The following is a 21,436-nucleotide window of genomic DNA, read 5'->3' as shown; positions in this document are numbered from 1 at the left end:
TTAGTTCCTTTTTTTTGAGTTTTCAGTTTTTATAGATATACAGTACTTAATTAAAACTGTTACTGCAACAACCAACAATAACAGCCTTAAGTATATCCATAAAAACTGGTGGAACCAGGTTGAAAAGTAAAGCTCAGGGAAAAGATCTAAGTAAAGAAAACTTTTGAAAGTTGTGGCATAAGAACACTGGAAGCAGATTTGACAATAAAATTAACATGTGAATACACAAGTGCCTATTACGCAAACTACTACAACTACAGGAAGTTTTTGATGAAACAAAGTCACCACGATAAAAAATTGGGAAAACAAGCATCATCACAGAAAAAAGCTTCGAGCTTTACTTTGTGCCTTAAAGTTCCTTTATTGAATTGTTCGAAGTTGCTCTAAGCATTAATGTTCGGCCAAATTATTTAAGGTGCGACGACTTTAAGGCAATAAGTACAGTTCGAAGCCTTTTTGTGACGATGCTTGTTTTCCCGATTTATTATCACGATGACATTGCTTCATCGAAAACTTTCTTTAGTTATAGTCTGTGTAATGCCTACTTGTTTTACATGTCGAGTCTTACTGTCGAATCTGCTTCCTGTATTCTTATGCCATAACTTTCAAAAGTTTTGTTTATTTAGATGTTTTCGCTGAGCATTACTATTCAACCTGGTTCAAACATTTTTTTAATGGGATTTCAAGTATTTTTCAGTTGTAAATAATTTCATAATACGATAGTTTTCAACATTATTTTGTAGTCATCTAAGAGTCCGGATCTGGCTCGCAGGCATGGCCAACATACGGCCTGCGGGCCAGATCCGGACCGTCTAATGAATTTTTGTGGCCCGCGATCAATCTTTCAATATCAGCTACTGAAGTCCGAATACTTCGATGAAAAATTCTGACGCCAAAAAAAAAAAGGTCAACAACTCACTGTGCGTTTAGAGTTAACCCTCCATTACAGATCTCGTAAGTACAGCGTAGAGTGTTGATAAAGCATGATAATGTGAAAAATGTATCTGTAATCTCTATCTACAATTCAGTCTCTACGAGGTGACACCACAATGAGATCTCGCACCACCTCAAAATCTTCCTAGGCAGCCTCTGGTTCGGCCCGTGAAAAAAGTTTTCTTTCCAATTTGGCCCGGGGGCAAAAACTGTTGGCCATCCCTGTCTAAGAGGTTGTCCATAAATGACGTCCACACTGAAAGGGAAGAGGGAGTTAATGCAGAAATAAAGTCCTATCATCCATAAAGTGATAAAGGTTTTAAGAAGGGGTTGAGTTTAGTTGGACGTCCGAAAAAAGGGAGGGGTTTATGGAAACTTGGACAAACTGACAAGGAGAGAGAAGGAGTAAAAATTTCAAGAAAAATGCGGAGGGAATTTATGGACAGCTTCGAGAACAAAATTTTATTGCTTAATAACTCAAATTTTACTTTTACACAAAAGTTAGACAAAAATGACTGTATTTTCGTGATAAACAAAAAGTACAACGTGTTCCACCTTTCGACTTTTTTTCTGGCCATTTTCTTGTCCACCAGTACACGAGTGGATAAAAATCATTGAACGCTGATAGTTGATCATGGGTTCATGCCTCATTACAGGGAGTTTTCTAGGTTTTCTTTGCGTGTCTGACACCTAAATAGGGATCAGCTTTCCATAGAAAGTTCTCCAAGGAAACACTCCTTGGCAGATCGTCCAAGTGTTGCGTTGCCTTAGTCCATCAATCCAGCGGCCGGATGGCCGAGCGGTCAAGGTGGCAGCCTACCGCTCTGGGAGAACCGGGTTCGAATCCGAACGGGTCGAAAAATCCCCAGGAATTTTTCATTCAGGGAGTGATCCGTTCCGAGTCGGGCTCCGTCCCTTACCACTCGGCAGCCCCATTGTAGGCCTGGCCGAACCCATAATGGGCTTGCAAAAAAAGGCCCTCTTAGTGCCCACAGGGCGGAAAGAGTTAAAAAAAAGGTCCATCAATTCAATCCGTCTTCATTCCAATGATCTTAATGTTTGTTTATTCATAGTCTTGAATCAAACTTCAGCCTAAATTGTCGGATTATTAATTAAATATCATAACAGGTCCTTTAAAAAGGCGTTAAGCAGCATTATTGTGTAAAAATAAATTCAAAATTAATTTCTGATTTAATTGAATAACTTAGAAATTCTGGAGGAAAAGATCGTCCCTGATCGAGAATTCAAAGTCCTGCTCCGAGCTGATAGCGGCTCCCAAAAATAATTCGACAGTAGGCTCTATGGTGGACAATTCACATGTTATTGAATATTAAATAAAACTTTATTATGGCCAGATAATGACGTGTACAGCATCATCGTTATAGTTCTCTAAGTAACGCCAGGTGCAACTTTAACTCTCTCCCCCGTGGACACTAAAGCCTTTTTTAGGAAGTTATTTATGGATTTGGCAGACCCACAGTAGGGCGGCCGGATGGTGAGGGATGGTGCCCGAAATATCCGGACTCGTCTGGATTCTATCCTGGACTCCCCAGAGCAGCAACTTTAACCTCTCGACAGTCCGGCCTACGCCGGGTGCTTTGACTATTTTACAATAAAAATTATCATTTCAGAAATAATTGGTAACATTAAATATTAAATACATTTTTCATTTTTATTTTAATAAAAAAAATTTATTTTTAATTTAAATTGATTGGGCTGCAATTTAAAAAAAAAAAAACTGTAGACCTATTTCCGGTAGACCATTGTCATTCGTCCGTCTTTTTTTTAATGTCGAGAAAGGAGTTAGATAGATTTTTTTAAAGTCTGTGGGCACTAAGAGGGCCTTTTTTTAGCAAGCTCATTATGGGTTCGGCCAGACCCACAATGGAGCAGCAGGGTGGTGAGGTGCGGTTCCCGACATCCGGAAATTTTCTGGGGATTTTCGACCCGTCTGGATTCGATTCTGGGTCCTCCAGAGCGGTAGGCTGCCACCTTCGCCACTCGGCCATCCGGCCGTCAGGAGTTGGATAAAACCCGAGACCAGATATATAAGCCATAGGGGCAGGCGGCTCCGATGAACTATATACGAATTCCAGTGCAAACCGGATATCACATTATTTCAATTCAAACCTTTTCCCCTGAAAGCAGTTAATATGTGGCCTGCACGACTATATTGTTAAAGGAAAAGTATGATGTACAGTACGTGGACAAGCCATTATTAATTTGAGGTGGAGAGAATATATTTTAAATTAAATAAATTAAAAATATGATTAAAAATTGCAACCCGGCATCGTGACGATGTCACAATAAATAATTGATGAATTAATTTTTGTTGTTTATTGATAAATCCATTATTAGTTCTTTATTAAAAATTAAAATATTTTCACAATATTTCAGTTATGTCGATCGTTTAGAATTTAAGATATACCATAATATACATTGAAGAACAGGGATACCACTCGCGACATATGAAAAAACTTTGGTCTGGATGGAAAAAACCCAGATGGGGAGTTTAAAAACCCAGAAAAATTTGTGATTTAAAATATAATTATAAATACTTTATCATAGTACATTCATACTGTTATAATTACAGACACTATAATACAAATTTAAACATTATTATTCGTTTTTCCACTTCTTCCACCGTGTGTGCACTAAAAGGGTCGTTTTAGCAAATCCATTATGGGTTTGGCTAGGCCCATAATGGGACGGTTGAATGATGAGGGACGGGGTCCAACATATCCGGACAAATACTACCGAAAAATCCCTTTGTGGTTTTCGATCCATCCAGATACGAACCACGGGACCCGCAGGTCGGTAGCTGCCACTTTAACTGCTCGCCCATTCTACCGTGAATGTAAATGTTATTAAATATATATTTTTTTCATAATTCAGAACAGAAGTAGGTTATCATTTTGATTCAACACTTTCAGTATATTTCCTATATAAAATCAAATTTATTTCTAGTGTTGAAATGCTTTCTCCAATATGCACGGGCAAATCAATTCTCTATTTCTCTACTTCTAGTTAGAACCGTCTAACATCTTTACTCTAAAGTTGGAACAAATACCGATATTGTTTTTTGTTCTCTTTTTTCGGAAATATATGTCAACTAGCAGGTTGGCCCGGCGTTGCTCGGGCAAAAGTAACGATAACTAAGATAAAGATTATTACGTTACAGTCAGCCTTACCCGTTTTCACAAAATGCAAGAATTGGGTCCCCTTGTTTCCAAACTAATTAGAGAATTTTTAGATGGGTCTAAAAATATGTTCGATTTCCCGCAAAAACGGAAAGAACTGCATCTGCGTCTTGCACGTCGCTTTCTCTTAACAATTCCATTGTTACGTAACACTTCCATTGTTGAAACTTCCATTGTTACTTAAAACTTTTATTGTTACTTAGCACTTCCATTGTTACTTAACACTTCCATTGTTGATGGAAGTGTTAAGCCTTAATCCTGTCCCTCTTCCCGTGGGGAGGAATTTCGAAAAATCCCTTCTTAGTGTGCGTTTTCGTGACGTACCCTATCTGTGTATCAAATTTCAACGTTGAACTCCTAACCGTTTGGGCTCTGTGCTGATTATTATTATTATCAACTCGTCTCGATTATATATATAGATTGGAGAAATAAAACTCATTAAACTAAAATTTTATATCATTTAAGGCGTCAGTTATCGATCTGGGAGTCGGAATCAAAGCTGAGCAATTCCAGTTATTCGTGAGCGGCCTGACCCGAATATGTCGGGCAATGTCCTCACCACACGGCCTTATATGAGAAAAGTCTCGTAAGTTAACTCTCGTCTAGAGCCTTGCACAATCTAAAACCTCCAACGCGCGGATTATTCGAGAAAATGAATATACCAATTTTAATTGAATTTAATATTCATTTTAATTTTGAAAAACAGCAAAAAAGACAATTTTTTTGTTTTTTGAAATAATTTTTGTTTTTAACTGCGTTTTAGTAGGGTATAACATGGGAATGCACACTAAAAAGGAATTTTTCGAAATTTTCCCGCGGGGGGAGAGGGAGAGCATTAAGGCTTAACCGGAAGAACGACTTCTATTTTACTATTTTAGATGCGATTTTTTTTAAATTAAGGTTCTTACACTTAACTAACGGCAAAGAACTAGAATAAGACATTAACTTTAAAATAATGTTCATATTTTAAATTGATTTGGAGTAGAATGTATTTTATGACGATATCCAAAGTAAATAATGAACATAAATCTGTAAAAAACATTCGCTTGATTATAAGACCCAAATAATTTACTAGTTGTTTTTCTAGATTTCGATGGATAAGTTTTTGGAAGATACACATATGAATGCAGATGTGGATACAGATGTAGAGTTGGAGTTGTCTGAGGAACAATTTGATCCTCCCGGTCTCGGCATGAAATTCCCAACAGATTATGATGATCGAGATGATTTCTTTTGTTGGGAGTTGGAAAGTTATCGAGAAACAAATTATTTAGAAATCGTTCTCGATCTTGCCGAAGCAATCCTCGGCAAGATCGAGAACGATTCTAATTCGCAACAGGTTAATGATAAGGATGTTTACTTTCGATGCAATGAGTACGAAAATCATCATGTATCGCGTTCTTGGAAAGTTGAGCTGCAAGCTGTCAACCATTGTCTCAACAGGTAAGATTAAATATAAAAATCTTACGTATATACGTATTTGATAGGTATTTTTATCTAATTTCCTGTTATTGTTTCTAGAAATCCACAGTTGTTGTGTGAGGAGCATTTTGATCCTCGTGCCCTCAGTATGAAATTACCAACAGATAATCATGATTGGAATGATTTCTTCGGTTTGGACTTTAAAAATTACCAAGAAACAGATTATTTGGAAATCGTTCTCGATCTTACTGAGGATTGTTTCAACGACAACGATTGTAATTTGCAACAGGTTTCTAAAAACGATGTTTGCTTTCCTTACGATGGAAGCGAGAATAATCTNTATATGCTAAATAATAAAATAAATCGATATAATAAATAAATAATAAAATAAATCGATATCAAAAGCTAAGCTTTTTTGTTTATTTAAGTCTTTCATGACCTCAAAAAATCACGTAAAACGAAATCACTTTTACCCTCATAAATTATCTAGTCCTAAATGTATTTATTTAAATCCAGAAAATGGTTTTACTCGTTAGACTAATTAATTAAATGGTGCTGTTTAAGTTCGTCATTGGGACTTTCACATTAACTCTGCTCATTAAAGAGTTACAACATGAGTGACCTTGAAAGTTACTTTCAAGGTCAACAAAAAGGGTCCTATTCCATTCTCCATACATACATTCTTCCTACTTTAACTACATTAACAGTATTTTTGGAATGAAAAGGGTACAAGAGAGTAATGACTCACCCTGCATTACATACACTCTACAAAAACCTTGTAAAATGGATAAAAATTCATTTTAATAATTTCTAAATAATGTATAATTAAGTATAAATTATATATGAAGTAACATGTTATAAAACATTAATTTTTTAAATAAACAATGTAAAAAAAATATCGTATAAATTGAAAGAGGAATTTACTTGAAATTCTACATGAATCAGAATTTCCTCAGGAAGTTCTGATTCTCCACTGATTGGTGGGGTGAAAAGCTACTTCCTTGAACAACTTTCTTTATCGACAACTTGTCATAAATTTAACATTAAATATTCAGCTCGGTTTTTAGTAAATTTGGTGAAAAGGTAGTTAAAATGGGTACGTATTCAGCATTTCGTACAAATGGATATCCTACAATTTATGGAGAAAATAAACAACCAGTGACTGTGGATGTTCTAATTGCTGGATTAATATTTTCTTTTGTAATAATCCTCGTTTCGTTTTTACTAATTGTTCCGGGTGTACGTGGCAAAGAGGTGAGATTTATCTAATTAACTGCAACTAACCCTTTAATTTAAATTTAAAAATAATCATTTTATCATTTAGAAAGTACCTTTCTTCTGTCGTTTTGCGATAAGTCTCCTGATTGGTGCGGTTATTTTAAGTAAGAAAATTAAGTTTAATAATTGATTGTATAGTTAAATATATTAAAATTTAATATAATCTATTAAAATATATAGTATGTAATTTTGGACAAGATTGGGAAGTGGGTAAAGTAGAAACTTCGACTCAATATAAAGCCTTTACTAAGAAAGAAGTAGAAGCAGAAGTCGAATTAAAAATTGGATTGAGAAGTATTAATGTCACGTTAGTTGGTATGAATAATAGTTTTTATTTATGTTCTTTTGATAACATAATATATTTATTGATTAAAATTTTATAAATTACAAAATAGGTAAGCCTATTCATCAATTGGGAGAAAGGATACAATACAATGAAAGATTTTCGTGGGAGTGGGCTCAGGGAAGGAATGGTTTTGGTCCACAAGGTAAGATTCAATGATCTAGCACAAGGGTGGAAAGGCCACACCCCATTTTAGAGAAATTGATAAGGCTGCGTACTGTATAAGGTATACACTGTGTATGTATGCCGAATGCATACTTACACAGTAATAAATATCTTATAATAAATAAAACAAAATAATCAAATATAAAAAATATACAGTAAAACCTGTTAGAAACAGAAATCTTTTAAACCGGAAAAACTATTCTGTACCGTGTGATTCCGGTTTACGCAGGTTTTACTATATTTGTTTGTGTTAATTTTTAAGTTAATTTATCTGAACAATAAAGAAGAATCAGGTATTAAAACATTGTTTCTATATTACACTGTTTTATATTTTATCCGGCCACAATATTTTAGAAAGCATAAAAGATCTTAAATTTCCACTTCTGCTCCATCTTAGAGGCAGATATATAAAAGTTTTATATATATACTTTTTTTATATGTGATAATTTCAGCTGGTCGAATTAATAGAGAATTTAGAGCAGCGCAGTGGAAAGGTCTACCATATCCAATTTTATGGATAGCCGAATATTTTACAATAGATGGAGAAGGGATAAGATTCGGACGACATTACAGAACTGCTGGATGGTACAGCCACATAATGATGTGGTAAGTTCTCAGAAATATTTTAATTGGAAAATACGTGTTGTAATTGTGTAAATTCTATAAAATCAGGACAGCTTTTCCGTTGTGGATATTGAGCAACATACTTTTCTTCATGGTTATCAGATACGGTGCTTATTTTCTGACATTAACGGGTTGCAGTCTGATTCTGGCTAACATCCTTTTTGCGAGCATTCGTAATTTTATCAGATTAGAAATACCCATAGGAGAAGAAAAATTAGTTTTGCATTACGGATGGAGTTTCTGGCTCACGCTCTTTACAGGTTAGTGAACTTTAGACAAAGAAGCTTGTATACGATTATTAATTTGGATCAATTCGAATAGGTTTACTGTGTATCGTTCTTGGAATAGCCATTTTGATATTAGATCTTAGAAATCCAGACATCATTTCAGCCTTCTTTGGAATTGATATTTTACAAGATTATGAAGATTTTTATATTGGTACGATTAAGTATTTTGGAATTAAAATGCGCCATTGCGATTCATAAGTAAAATTAAATCGAGTTTTTATATTTTTCAGCCGTTGAAGATTTAGGAATTAAGAGAACCGAACTGAAACCAGAAAGTGAAGAAACTCCAAACGAGGTAAAACTAGGTCCTTATAAATGTACTCTAAATTTTCGTGATATTAATCCTCACTTTATTATTCTTTAGGAAATGTACAATATGAGAAAACGTAGCATTTCTATAAAATTTCAACAAAGACCATTCCAAAGACCTTTGCCAGCTCCACGTCATCTGATTGTCGAAGAGGAACAACAACCTGTTTATGAAAATCTGGCGGCTGGAACGTAAGAATGATCTCAATCTGACAAATAATTTCTAACCGCATAAAATAATAATCGTATGAAATTTTTATCGATAGATTTAATACCATCGAAGAAGAGACGGAAGAACACGAAACTGTTCCACTTCGATAATTTCTAATTTAGTTTACAATCATTATAATTGTATATTTATTACGTAAGGATTGTTTCAAGATTTCACAAAGCATTTTCAATTAAATTTTGAAACTAAAAGACTGGACATGTTTTGTTATTATAGCTCTTTCTCGATTATTGTGAATAACTATCAAAATTTATTTTTTTAAATAAAGTTAGTTCCTTTTTTTTGAGTTTTCAGTTTTTATAGATATACAGTACTTAATTAAAACTGTTACTGCAACAACCAACAATAACAGCCTTAAGTATATCCATAAAAACTGGTGGAACCAGGTTGAAAAGTAAAGCTCAGGGAAAAGATCTAAGTAAAGAAAACTTTTGAAAGTTGTGGCATAAGAACACTGGAAGCAGATTTGACAATAAAATTAACATGTGAATACACAAGTGCCTATTACGCAAACTACTACAACTACAGGAAGTTTTTGATGAAACAAAGTCACCACGATAAAAAATTGGGAAAACAAGCATCATCACAGAAAAAAGCTTCGAGCTTTACTTTGTGCCTTAAAGTTCCTTTATTGAATTGTTCGAAGTTGCTCTAAGCATTAATGTTCGGCCAAATTATTTAAGGTGCGACGACTTTAAGGCAATAAGTACAGTTCGAAGCCTTTTTGTGACGATGCTTGTTTTCCCGATTTATTATCACGATGACATTGCTTCATCGAAAACTTTCTTTAGTTATAGTCTGTGTAATGCCTACTTGTTTTACATGTCGAGTCTTACTGTCGAATCTGCTTCCTGTATTCTTATGCCATAACTTTCAAAAGTTTTGTTTATTTAGATGTTTTCGCTGAGCATTACTATTCAACCTGGTTCAAACATTTTTTTAATGGGATTTCAAGTATTTTTCAGTTGTAAATAATTTCATAATACGATAGTTTTCAACATTATTTTGTAGTCATCTAAGAGTCCGGATCTGGCTCGCAGGCATGGCCAACATACGGCCTGCGGGCCAGATCCGGACCGTCTAATGAATTTTTGTGGCCCGCGATCAATCTTTCAATATCAGCTACTGAAGTCCGAATACTTCGATGAAAAATTCTGACGCCAAAAAAAAAAAGGTCAACAACTCACTGTGCGTTTAGAGTTAACCCTCCATTACAGATCTCGTAAGTACAGCGTAGAGTGTTGATAAAGCATGATAATGTGAAAAATGTATCTGTAATCTCTATCTACAATTCAGTCTCTACGAGGTGACACCACAATGAGATCTCGCACCACCTCAAAATCTTCCTAGGCAGCCTCTGGTTCGGCCCGTGAAAAAAGTTTTCTTTCCAATTTGGCCCGGGGGCAAAAACTGTTGGCCATCCCTGTCTAAGAGGTTGTCCATAAATGACGTCCACACTGAAAGGGAAGAGGGAGTTAATGCAGAAATAAAGTCCTATCATCCATAAAGTGATAAAGGTTTTAAGAAGGGGTTGAGTTTAGTTGGACGTCCGAAAAAAGGGAGGGGTTTATGGAAACTTGGACAAACTGACAAGGAGAGAGAAGGAGTAAAAATTTCAAGAAAAATGCGGAGGGAATTTATGGACAGCTTCGAGAACAAAATTTTATTGCTTAATAACTCAAATTTTACTTTTACACAAAAGTTAGACAAAAATGACTGTATTTTCGTGATAAACAAAAAGTACAACGTGTTCCACCTTTCGACTTTTTTTCTGGCCATTTTCTTGTCCACCAGTACACGAGTGGATAAAAATCATTGAACGCTGATAGTTGATCATGGGTTCATGCCTCATTACAGGGAGTTTTCTAGGTTTTCTTTGCGTGTCTGACACCTAAATAGGGATCAGCTTTCCATAGAAAGTTCTCCAAGGAAACACTCCTTGGCAGATCGTCCAAGTGTTGCGTTGCCTTAGTCCATCAATCCAGCGGCCGGATGGCCGAGCGGTCAAGGTGGCAGCCTACCGCTCTGGGAGAACCGGGTTCGAATCCGAACGGGTCGAAAAATCCCCAGGAATTTTTCATTCAGGGAGTGATCCGTTCCGAGTCGGGCTCCGTCCCTTACCACTCGGCAGCCCCATTGTAGGCCTGGCCGAACCCATAATGGGCTTGCAAAAAAAGGCCCTCTTAGTGCCCACAGGGCGGAAAGAGTTAAAAAAAAGGTCCATCAATTCAATCCGTCTTCATTCCAATGATCTTAATGTTTGTTTATTCATAGTCTTGAATCAAACTTCAGCCTAAATTGTCGGATTATTAATTAAATATCATAACAGGTCCTTTAAAAAGGCGTTAAGCAGCATTATTGTGTAAAAATAAATTCAAAATTAATTTCTGATTTAATTGAATAACTTAGAAATTCTGGAGGAAAAGATCGTCCCTGATCGAGAATTCAAAGTCCTGCTCCGAGCTGATAGCGGCTCCCAAAAATAATTCGACAGTAGGCTCTATGGTGGACAATTCACATGTTATTGAATATTAAATAAAACTTTATTATGGCCAGATAATGACGTGTACAGCATCATCGTTATAGTTCTCTAAGTAACGCCAGGTGCAACTTTAACTCTCTCCCCCGTGGACACTAAAGCCTTTTTTAGGAAGTTATTTATGGATTTGGCAGACCCACAGTAGGGCGGCCGGATGGTGAGGGATGGTGCCCGAAATATCCGGACTCGTCTGGATTCTATCCTGGACTCCCCAGAGCAGCAACTTTAACCTCTCGACAGTCCGGCCTACGCCGGGTGCTTTGACTATTTTACAATAAAAATTATCATTTCAGAAATAATTGGTAACATTAAATATTAAATACATTTTTCATTTTTATTTTAATAAAAAAAATTTATTTTTAATTTAAATTGATTGGGCTGCAATTTAAAAAAAAAAAAACTGTAGACCTATTTCCGGTAGACCATTGTCATTCGTCCGTCTTTTTTTTAATGTCGAGAAAGGAGTTAGATAGATTTTTTTAAAGTCTGTGGGCACTAAGAGGGCCTTTTTTTAGCAAGCTCATTATGGGTTCGGCCAGACCCACAATGGAGCAGCAGGGTGGTGAGGTGCGGTTCCCGACATCCGGAAATTTTCTGGGGATTTTCGACCCGTCTGGATTCGATTCTGGGTCCTCCAGAGCGGTAGGCTGCCACCTTCGCCACTCGGCCATCCGGCCGTCAGGAGTTGGATAAAACCCGAGACCAGATATATAAGCCATAGGGGCAGGCGGCTCCGATGAACTATATACGAATTCCAGTGCAAACCGGATATCACATTATTTCAATTCAAACCTTTTCCCCTGAAAGCAGTTAATATGTGGCCTGCACGACTATATTGTTAAAGGAAAAGTATGATGTACAGTACGTGGACAAGCCACTATTAATTTGAGATGGAGAGAATATATTTTAAATTAAATAAATTAAAAATATGATTAAAAATTGCAACCCGGCATCGTGACGATGACACAATAAATAATTGATGAATTAATTTTTGTTGTTTGTTGATAAATTCATTATCAGTTCTTTATTAAAAATTAAAATATTTTCACAATATTTCAGTTATGTCGATCGTTTAGAATTTAAGATATACTATAATATGCATTGAAGAACAAGGATACCACTCGCGACATATGAAAAAACTTTGGTCTGGATGGAAAAAACCCAGATGGGGAGTTTAAAAACCCAGAAAAATTTGTGATTTAAAATATAATTATAAATACTTTATCATAGTACATTCATACTGTTATAATTACAGACACTATAATACAAATTTAAACATTATTATTCGTTTTTCCACTTCTTCCACCGTGTGTGCACTAAAAGGGTCGTTTTAGCAAATCCATTATGGGTTTGGCTAGGCCCATAATGGGACGGTTGAATGATGAGGGACGGGGTCCAACATATCCGGACAAATACTACCGAAAAATCCCTTTGTGGTTTTCGATCCATCCAGATACGAACCACGGGACCCGCAGGTCGGTAGCTGCCACTTTAACTGCTCGCCCATTCTACCGTGAATGTAAATGTTATTAAATATATATTTTTTTCATAATTCAGAACAGAAGTAGGTTATCATTTTGATTCAACACTTTCAGTATATTTCCTATATAAAATCAAATTTATTTCTAGTGTTGAAATGCTTTCTCCAATACGCTCGGGCAAATCAATCCTCTATTTCTCTACTTCTAGTTAGAACCGTCTAACATCTTTACTCTAAAGTTGGATACCGGTGTTGTTTTTTGTTCTCTTTTTTCGGAATTATATGTCAATTGGAGAACTAAAACTCATAAAACCAAAATTTTATTCATTTAAGGCGTCAGTTATCGATCTGGGAGTCGGAATCAAAGCTGAGCGAGCAATTCCAGAAGTTATTCGTGAGCGGCCTGACCCGAATATGTCGGGCAACGTCCTCACCACACGGCCTTATATGAGAAAAGTCTCGTAAGTTAACTCTCGTCTAGGGCCTTGCACAATCTAAAACCTCCAATGCGCGGATTATTCGAGAAAATAAATATACCAATTTTAATTAAATTTAATATTCATTTTAATTTTGAAAAACAGCAAAAAAGACAATTTTTTTGTTTTTAACTGCGTTTTAGTAGGGTATAACATGGGAATGCACACTAAAAAGGAATTTTTCGAAATTTTCCCGCAGAGGAAGAGAGAGAGCATTAAGGCTTAACTGGAAGAACGGTTTCTACTTTACTATTTTAGATGCGATTTTTTAAAATTAAGGTTCTTACACTTAACTAACGGCAAAGAACTAGAATAAGAAATTAATTTTAAAATAAATGTTCATATTTTAAATTGATTTGGAGTAGAATGTATTTTATGACGATATCCAAAGTAAATAATGAACATAAATCTGTAAAAAATATTCGCTTGATTATAAGACCCAAATAATTTACGAGTTGTTTTTCTAGATTTCGATGGATAAGTTTTTGGAAGATACACATATGAATGCAGATGTGGATACAGATGTAGAGTTGGAGTTGTCTGAGGAACAATTTGATCCTCCCGGTCTCGGCATGAAATTCCCAACAGATTATGATGATCGAGATGATTTCTTTAGTTGGGAGTTGGAAAGTTATCGAGAAACAAATTATTTGGAAATCGTTCTCGATCTTGCCGAGGATTGCTTCGGCAAGATCGAGAACGATTCTAATTCGCAACAGGTTGATGATAAGGATGTTTACTTTCGTTGCGATGAGTACGAAAATCATCATGTATCGCGTTCTTGGAAAGTTGAACTGCAAGCTGTCAACCATTGTCTCAACAGGTAAGATTAAATATAAAAATCTTACGTATATACGTATTTGATAGGTATTTTTATCTCATTTCCTGTTATTGTTTTCAGAAATCCACAGTTGTTGTGTGAGGAGCATTTTGATCCTCGTGCCCTCAGTATGAAATTACCAATAGATAATCATGATTGGAATGATTTCTTCGGTTTGGACTTTAAAAATTACCAAGAAACAGATTATTTGGAAATCGTTCTCGATCTTACTGAGGATTGTTTCAACGACAACGATTGTAATTTGCAACAGGTTTCTAAAAACGATGTTTGCTTTCCTTACGATGGAAGCGAGAATAATATAACCTATGATGAGAAAGTTGAGCTGGAAGCTATTAAAGATGGTTTCAATAGGTAAAATTTTTATATTTATTTAATACGTATTTTATCTCATTTTTAATATTGTTTTTATATTATGGAAATGAAATAATTTTTATAATATGTTATAGAAAAACAAAAGATATTATTTATTATTAAAACTAGCTGTTACCCGCGACTTCGCCCGCGGAGGTTTTGCAAGCAAACCCCATTTATATTCAGTATTTCAACAACCATAGTAATTGTTATATAACACCTACCGCTGAGAATGATGAGAATTGCTGAGAATCAAACGAACTGTTTTCAATTTGATCAATTTTCTGGAACGTTTACAATTGTTCTATAATCGAACCAATATGCAATAACAAATTCTAATTTAAAACGGTTCGAACATTTGGTTAAAAAATCGAAATACATAAAAATATTTATAATAATGTCTGAAATGTTATCAATTTAAGGGAAAGTATGAAATCGATTTCAAAAGTCGTTTTTCAGGTTAAGCCTTAATGCTCTTCCTCTCCCCCCGCTGGTGAATTTCGAAAAATCCCTACTTAGTGCGCATTCCCATAGCATACCATACTAAAACGCAGTTAAGAACCTAATGACAAGTTTCTACATCGGTAATTCTATTTTTATAAAAATAGTTGTACAGTATATTTTATAGTGTGTCAAAATAATACTCACATTTATAGTCAAAACAATTTTCCTTAAGAAAGCAAGCAAAAAATCTCGAAAACTTCTTTCGCCTTCGAAAATACCACTCAACAAAGCAATCGTAACAATTGAAAAATCTATTGTTGCCCACATTCTTGCGTTTCGCGTGACGTGGAAACTGACTTAGATTTTGGGGGGTCAACTGTATATATTTTCTTAGATTATCTTCTCATCAAAATAATATAATTAAATTTCTATTAATGAAAAATATATATTTTTATCCCACTGTAAATTTACCTTCGTAAAGTTTGAAATAAAATAATAATTGCTTTTTTGCTATTCCAATTTTCCAATGTCCTAATAACGGGTTTAAACTATCTTCTTACCGAATTACTAGAACGAATCATACACAATCTAAAACCTTTAAACTCCAGTAACACAAATTTCAATGAAAACGAACGTTTTCGACCGTATCTAAGGTCTACTTCAGTTTTTAACAAAAAAATTCCAAAATAGAATGCGTAGAACAAACATATTTGAAAAATTATTTTTAATAATTTGGAACAACACTAAACGAATATAAAACAATTTGAACGTTAGACATTACAAAAAATCATAAAAAATATAACTATCCCATATACAATAATTTTTTAAGATGTAAATAATAGCTCAGATAAATTTATATATGCTAGTGTTGCCCGGTTTTTCATAAATGTACTTCCGTGCATAGGATAGTGTTGCCATCTTTAAAGTTAATACATTTACTGGAACCTGGAAACCTTGGAAATTTACAAGGCCGGCCTAACCGGCAAACGTATTAACTTTAAAGATGGCAAATTTTATTGAGTTCGCATTAAAAGTATTTTTATCCGTTCAACTCGGCTCCCTGAGATTAAATCTTGAGTGGCCACTGATATGGAGAAAGTTAGTACATTGTCATCCGTATAATAATAGCAGTTGCTTGCAGCCGACAAAGAAACCCGACTAACTTTTGCATTGGTGTTTCTTGTTAGAATGAATCATAAAACATCCTGTGGAGAGACGAGCCACGTTTTCACCTCAGTGAACAGTAAACACTCGAGACTGTCGCATTTTGGTCGAGGAAAATTCTCGCGTTTTCCAGATTTTATTGCACTCACCTAAATTTACAGCCATATTTATCTTCGGATTAATCTTCTATTAAGAAGCTAATTCCGATGAGACTATGATAATGAACCGTGTGAAAGCCTTAGATAAGAATACTATTAATTAGCAATTATAAATAAAACGGTCGGATGACAAGACGGTCAAACAGTCAAAAATAGAAAATGAACGACTAGAAATTTATTAACACTATATAATTTAAAAACTGTTGTTATTAATAATTATTAATTCATTTAATCGAAAAAATGTTTCAATGTTTCAGATTAATTGTCCGATAATACTGCCCCTAGCGGTAAAAAATGTAAATAGCACGTGTTTTTGACATGTGATTATTTCGATCCAATATGAACTAACGAACCGTTATCACCGAAGTTTTAAATAACAAACAATATTGAAAACAATTGTACAGTAATTAATTAATAGCCAAACCATAACGAATTTTCGTTTCGTTTCTTTGTCGTCACACAGCAGTCGATTTTGAATATAAATGACGACTGTTATAAAACTTAACGGTTTTTTAATTGACTTACACTAATCATCAGTAATGTTAAAACAAATTTTGGTATTATTTCTGTTACGTTTATATATAGATAAAATGATTCCGCTTACAGATAATAGGAGAAATTGGTTAGTTTTCGTCACGATGTACACAATGTCGTCTTAAAATGAACATTTATTTGTTTTGTTAATCTATAATGATCGATAGATTTCGTTAATCTACTATGATTATACGGAAATCTGTTTTTTAACGGCTTTCTGTATAATCTATTGCAAACTTGTAAAGAAGAAAGTTACTCGACCGAAAAACTGTAAAGTTCATTATTTCATTTGATATTATTAAACAGTAGGAAAGATTTTATACGAGAAACGTTTTTAAGTCAGTAACAAAAGAAGAAATAGAATTTTGTTTTAAAATATGGCTACGGCAACTACAAAACAGTTCAATAGTAAATACTGGATGGAAGAACCCATACAAGCAATCTTGGAAGGAAATTTGGAGTAAGATGTGCTTTTATTTTTAAAATAATAATATTTTTTAAATCTTTGAGTAAAATATACATTATAAACAGAAATGTATCCCAGTTTTAAAATATAACTTTTCTCCCCTCAGGAAACTGGAGAAATTGCTTTTAGATCAGAATGTTGATGAAATTCCATGCATTCAGGAGAATTTTACATTATTACACATAGCAGTTGGATTGAATCATGTGGATATTGTTAAATATTTATTAAAGAGAGATGCTAATCCCAATAAACGGTAAATATCTAATAGCAATTACAAAAAGTATTATATGTTATTTTACATAATTTATTGCATAAAATAATTTAATAAAATCATTTGTCATAAGTTAAAATTTGTGAATTATAAATTTATATTTTAATTCTGTTTATAAGATTTATATGACTCCATCAGAATAATCACACAAATACAGGTATACCTCGACTTACGTCGTTCCCGATTATACGTCGTTTGTCAAAAAAGTATATGGAAAAATAAAAATCAAATTTAAGTCATTTTATTCGACTTTACGTCTGTCCGCCACAAATATTGAAGTTGTAATATCACTAGAAAAATGTTTAAAGCACATAAAATCATATTAAAATATATACATTTACAAGTATGTACTGTAAATACAGTACATACTTGTAAATGTATATATTTTAGATTACTTTAGATTACTTTTTTTCTGTACTATATTAAAAACTGAAATTTATTTGTTTGTAAGCTTAAAATAGATCCTTATTAACCATACATTATTAAAAATGCATTAATAAATAAAATACAGAACCGGAATTGGCAATTTATGGTTTAGCCTAGTGACAAGTAGATTTGGAGACAAGTAAATTCGACTTAAGTCGTTCTCCTGGAACCAATTACCGACATAAGGCGAGGTATACCTGTATAGAAATGCTAAAAATATTAAGGAGTCCAAATATTTTAATCAAGATTAAAGGACTTTTGAGACAGTTTGCCTCATCATTAGATTACGATATCTAAATCAAATAAAGAACAGTTTTTCAAAGGTATTCCAATAATTCTACTTGAACATTTGAAGTATAATAAGTCACTGAAACTTGCATTTTAAACTATAAAATAAAACATTTTTATGAAATAATCTTTATTATAAAATCACAATTAATAATTGCTGTTTCAAAATGTAAGAACTAATAAAAATAATATATATTTGAGAGTTTTAAAAATTGTATGAACAGAATTTATATTCAAAACAAAACAGATCCTCATGTCAAAATCTTTAATACAGTGCACTCTTGCTAGTCTGAAGAAATTATTACATGGGGACGTAAAGAATAAAAATATGTCTTTTTAAAAATTTTCTTAATATATAACATATAGTATATGTTAAATATATAATATATATTAATCTTATATATTAATCAGTTAAAAAGTACTGTAAAGTATTGGAATTAGAGTAAATATGTTGGAGACTGGCTGATGCCATGGCTTAATGAAGATAGTAATGATGACACTGCCTAGCTCATTACCACCAAGAAATTCAACATTACCTCAATGATAACATTCAACAATATTGGATAGGATGCATGGGTCACCATAGTAAGTCATTAATGCAATGGCCACTGTCTTGGATTTAATCCCACAAGAAAAGTCTTGTGGAATTCACAAAGGATACTATTTTTGTATCTCCACTCCCCACTATCCCACAGATTGCAATTATATTGCTGTTACTGTGATACTTATCGATCATGACATGATCACATGCATGTGAGATAAAATGGAGTATTGTCTAGATTAGTGTTTCTCAACGGGGCAATATCGCCCCCATGTGGGCATTTTTCCATGAGGGGGCTATTACTAAAAATTATATTTTGGGGACAAAAAACAATTTTCTGGGCGATATAGTAAAACATTATATTAAGAATAATTAGATATTTTATTTGTTATATTGTACAATAATTAAACAAATAACATTATACTAGTCACTAATCTATTCAATGCAGTATGAATTTGGCATTAGCCTTGGCCCTCGACATCAGAATTTTGAAGTGAAGGGGGCGATACTACGTAACGGTTTTATTGAAGGGGGCAATGATTCATTAGAGGTTGAGAAACACTGGTCTAGATGTTTGCCATATTTGCAAAAGTGGATACATTGAGCATTTATAAAACACATGAAAAAATCTTGGAGAAATACTGGTAAAAATTTTTACAGTGGTACCTCAGGTTACGAACGCCCCAGCATACAAAATTTTCAGGATACGACATGAAATTCGAACATATTTTTGCTCCACGATACGAACANTATCATAGTACATTCATACTGTTATAATTACAGACACTATAATACAAATTTAAACATTATTATTAGTTTTTTCACTTCTTCCACCGTGTGTGCACTAAAAGGGTCGTTTTAGCAAACCCATTATGGGTTTGGCTAGGCCCACAATGGGACGGTTGAATGATGAAGGACGAGGTCCAACATATCCGGACAAATACTACCGAAAAATCCCTGGTGGTTTTCGATCCATCCAGATACGAACCACGGGACCCGCAGGTCGGTAGCTGCCACTTTAACTGCTCGCCCATTCTACCGTGAATGTAAATGTTATTAAATATATATTTTTTTCATAATTCAGAACAGAAGTAGGTTATCATTTTGATTCAACACTTTCAGTATATTTCCTATATAAAATCAAATTTATTTCTAGTGTTGAAATGCTTTCTCCAATATGCACGGGCAAATCAATTCTCTATTTCTCTACTTCTAGTTAGAACCGTCTAACATCTTTACTCTAAAGTTGGAACAAATACCGATATTGTTTTTTGTTCTCTTTTTTCGGAAATATATGTCAACTAGCAGGTTGGCCCGGCGTTGCTCGGGCAAAAGTAACGATAACTAAGATAAAGATTATTACGTTACAGTCAGCCTTACCCGTTTTCACAAAATGCAAGAATTGGGTCCCCTTGTTTCCAAACTAATTAGAGAATTTTTAGATGGGTCTAAAAATATGTTCGATTTCCCGCAAAAACGGAAAGAACTGCATCTGCGTCTTGCACGTCGCTTTCTCTTAACAATTCCATTGTTACGTAACACTTCCATTGTTGAAACTTCCATTGTTACTTAAAACTTTTATTGTTACTTAGCACTTCCATTGTTACTTAACACTTCCATTGTTGATGGAAGTGTTAAGCCTTAATCCTGTCCCTCTTCCCGTGGGGAGGAATTTCGAAAAATCCCTTCTTAGTGTGCGTTTTCGTGACGTACCCTATCTGTGTATCAAATTTCAACGTTGAACTCCTAACCGTTTGGGCTCTGTGCTGATTATTATTATTATCAACTCGTCTCGATTATATATATAGATTGGAGAAATAAAACTCATTAAACTAAAATTTTATATCATTTAAGGCGTCAGTTATCGATCTGGGAGTCGGAATCAAAGCTGAGCAATTCCAGTTATTCGTGAGCGGCCTGACCCGAATATGTCGGGCAATGTCCTCACCACACGGCCTTATATGAGAAAAGTCTCGTAAGTTAACTCTCGTCTAGAGCCTTGCACAATCTAAAACCTCCAACGCGCGGATTATTCGAGAAAATGAATATACCAATTTTAATTGAATTTAATATTCATTTTAATTTTGAAAAACAGCAAAAAAGACAATTTTTTTGTTTTTTGAAATAATTTTTGTTTTTAACTGCGTTTTAGTAGGGTATAACATGGGAATGCACACTAAAAAGGAATTTTTCGAAATTTTCCCGCGGGGGGAGAGGGAGAGCATTAAGGCTTAACCGGAAGAACGACTTCTATTTTACTATTTTAGATGCGATTTTTTTTAAATTAAGGTTCTTACACTTAACTAACGGCAAAGAACTAGAATAAGACATTAACTTTAAAATAATGTTCATATTTTAAATTGATTTGGAGTAGAATGTATTTTATGACGATATCCAAAGTAAATAATGAACATAAATCTGTAAAAAACATTCGCTTGATTATAAGACCCAAATAATTTACTAGTTGTTTTTCTAGATTTCGATGGATAAGTTTTTGGAAGATACACATATGAATGCAGATGTGGATACAGATGTAGAGTTGGAGTTGTCTGAGGAACAATTTGATCCTCCCGGTCTCGGCATGAAATTCCCAACAGATTATGATGATCGAGATGATTTCTTTAGTTGGGAGTTGGAAAGTTATCGAGAAACAAATTATTTGGAAAT

General features: G+C 34.1%; 3 protein-coding genes and 1 long non-coding RNA gene across 5 annotated transcripts in view; 3 read left to right on the top strand and 1 right to left on the bottom strand.

Annotated features, from left to right (window-relative positions):
• LOC111627111 overlaps positions 1-15,579 on the bottom strand; it is an 18,488-nt gene extending 2,909 nt beyond the window's left edge. Inside the window, exon 1 of the long non-coding RNA XR_002756978.1 lies at positions 15,126-15,579. This is a non-coding gene — a long non-coding RNA (uncharacterized LOC111627111). The remainder of the gene's footprint in view (positions 1-15,125) is intronic.
• LOC111627109 lies at positions 5,096-5,664 on the top strand. The gene is made up of 2 exons (XM_023370668.1): positions 5,096-5,143; positions 5,221-5,664. Exons 1-2 carry the CDS (start codon positions 5,120-5,122, stop codon positions 5,578-5,580), a joined length of 384 nt encoding a protein of 127 aa, XP_023226436.1. The 5' UTR covers positions 5,096-5,119; the 3' UTR covers positions 5,581-5,664.
• LOC111627107 (dual oxidase maturation factor 1-like) lies at positions 6,554-8,988 on the top strand. The gene is made up of 10 exons (XM_023370665.1): positions 6,554-6,809; positions 6,880-6,937; positions 7,014-7,148; positions 7,229-7,321; positions 7,794-7,947; positions 8,014-8,225; positions 8,287-8,403; positions 8,483-8,547; positions 8,617-8,753; positions 8,828-8,988. The coding sequence occupies exons 1-10, from the start codon at positions 6,648-6,650 to the stop codon at positions 8,880-8,882; spliced, it is 1,188 nt and encodes a 395-aa protein (XP_023226433.1). The 5' UTR covers positions 6,554-6,647; the 3' UTR covers positions 8,883-8,988.
• Positions 15,580-16,510: 931 nt separating the features above from the next.
• LOC111627106 (ankyrin repeat and LEM domain-containing protein 1-like) overlaps positions 16,511-21,436 on the top strand; it is a 16,588-nt gene continuing 11,662 nt past the window's right edge. Inside the window, exons 1-2 of one of the 2 annotated variants that reach the window (XM_023370664.1) lie at positions 16,511-17,237; positions 17,350-17,496. In XM_023370664.1, the coding sequence (XP_023226432.1) occupies positions 17,155-17,237; positions 17,350-17,496 (230 nt within the window). In that variant the 5' untranslated portion in view covers positions 16,511-17,154. The remainder of the gene's footprint in view (positions 17,238-17,349; positions 17,497-21,436) is intronic. The other variant, XM_023370663.1, reaches the window with a different exon arrangement.

The sequence above is a fragment of the Centruroides sculpturatus genome, unplaced genomic scaffold, assembly GCF_000671375.1.
Source record: "Centruroides sculpturatus isolate CEXI.00-Female unplaced genomic scaffold, Cexi_2.0 scaffold334, whole genome shotgun sequence".
Taxonomy (NCBI): Eukaryota; Metazoa; Arthropoda; class Arachnida; order Scorpiones; family Buthidae; genus Centruroides; species Centruroides sculpturatus.
Note: the sequence above shows the minus strand (reverse complement) of the source record. Positions and strands in the feature narration are given on the sequence as shown.

Excerpts from the sequence above, each read along its gene's own strand:
- LOC111627109 (XM_023370668.1), top strand. The coding sequence starts at position 5,120 with ATGTATTTTATGACGATATCCAAA. Across the intron at positions 5,144-5,220 it reads ATTTTATGACGATATCCAAA|ATTTCGATGGATAAGTTTTT; the intron begins GTAAATAATGAA and ends TTGTTTTTCTAG.
- LOC111627107 (XM_023370665.1), top strand. The coding sequence starts at position 6,648 with ATGGGTACGTATTCAGCATTTCGTACAAATGGATATCCTACAATTTAT. Across the intron at positions 7,149-7,228 it reads TATTAATGTCACGTTAGTTG|GTAAGCCTATTCATCAATTG; the intron begins GTATGAATAATA and ends ATTACAAAATAG. Across the intron at positions 8,548-8,616 it reads GTGAAGAAACTCCAAACGAG|GAAATGTACAATATGAGAAA; the intron begins GTAAAACTAGGT and ends ATTATTCTTTAG.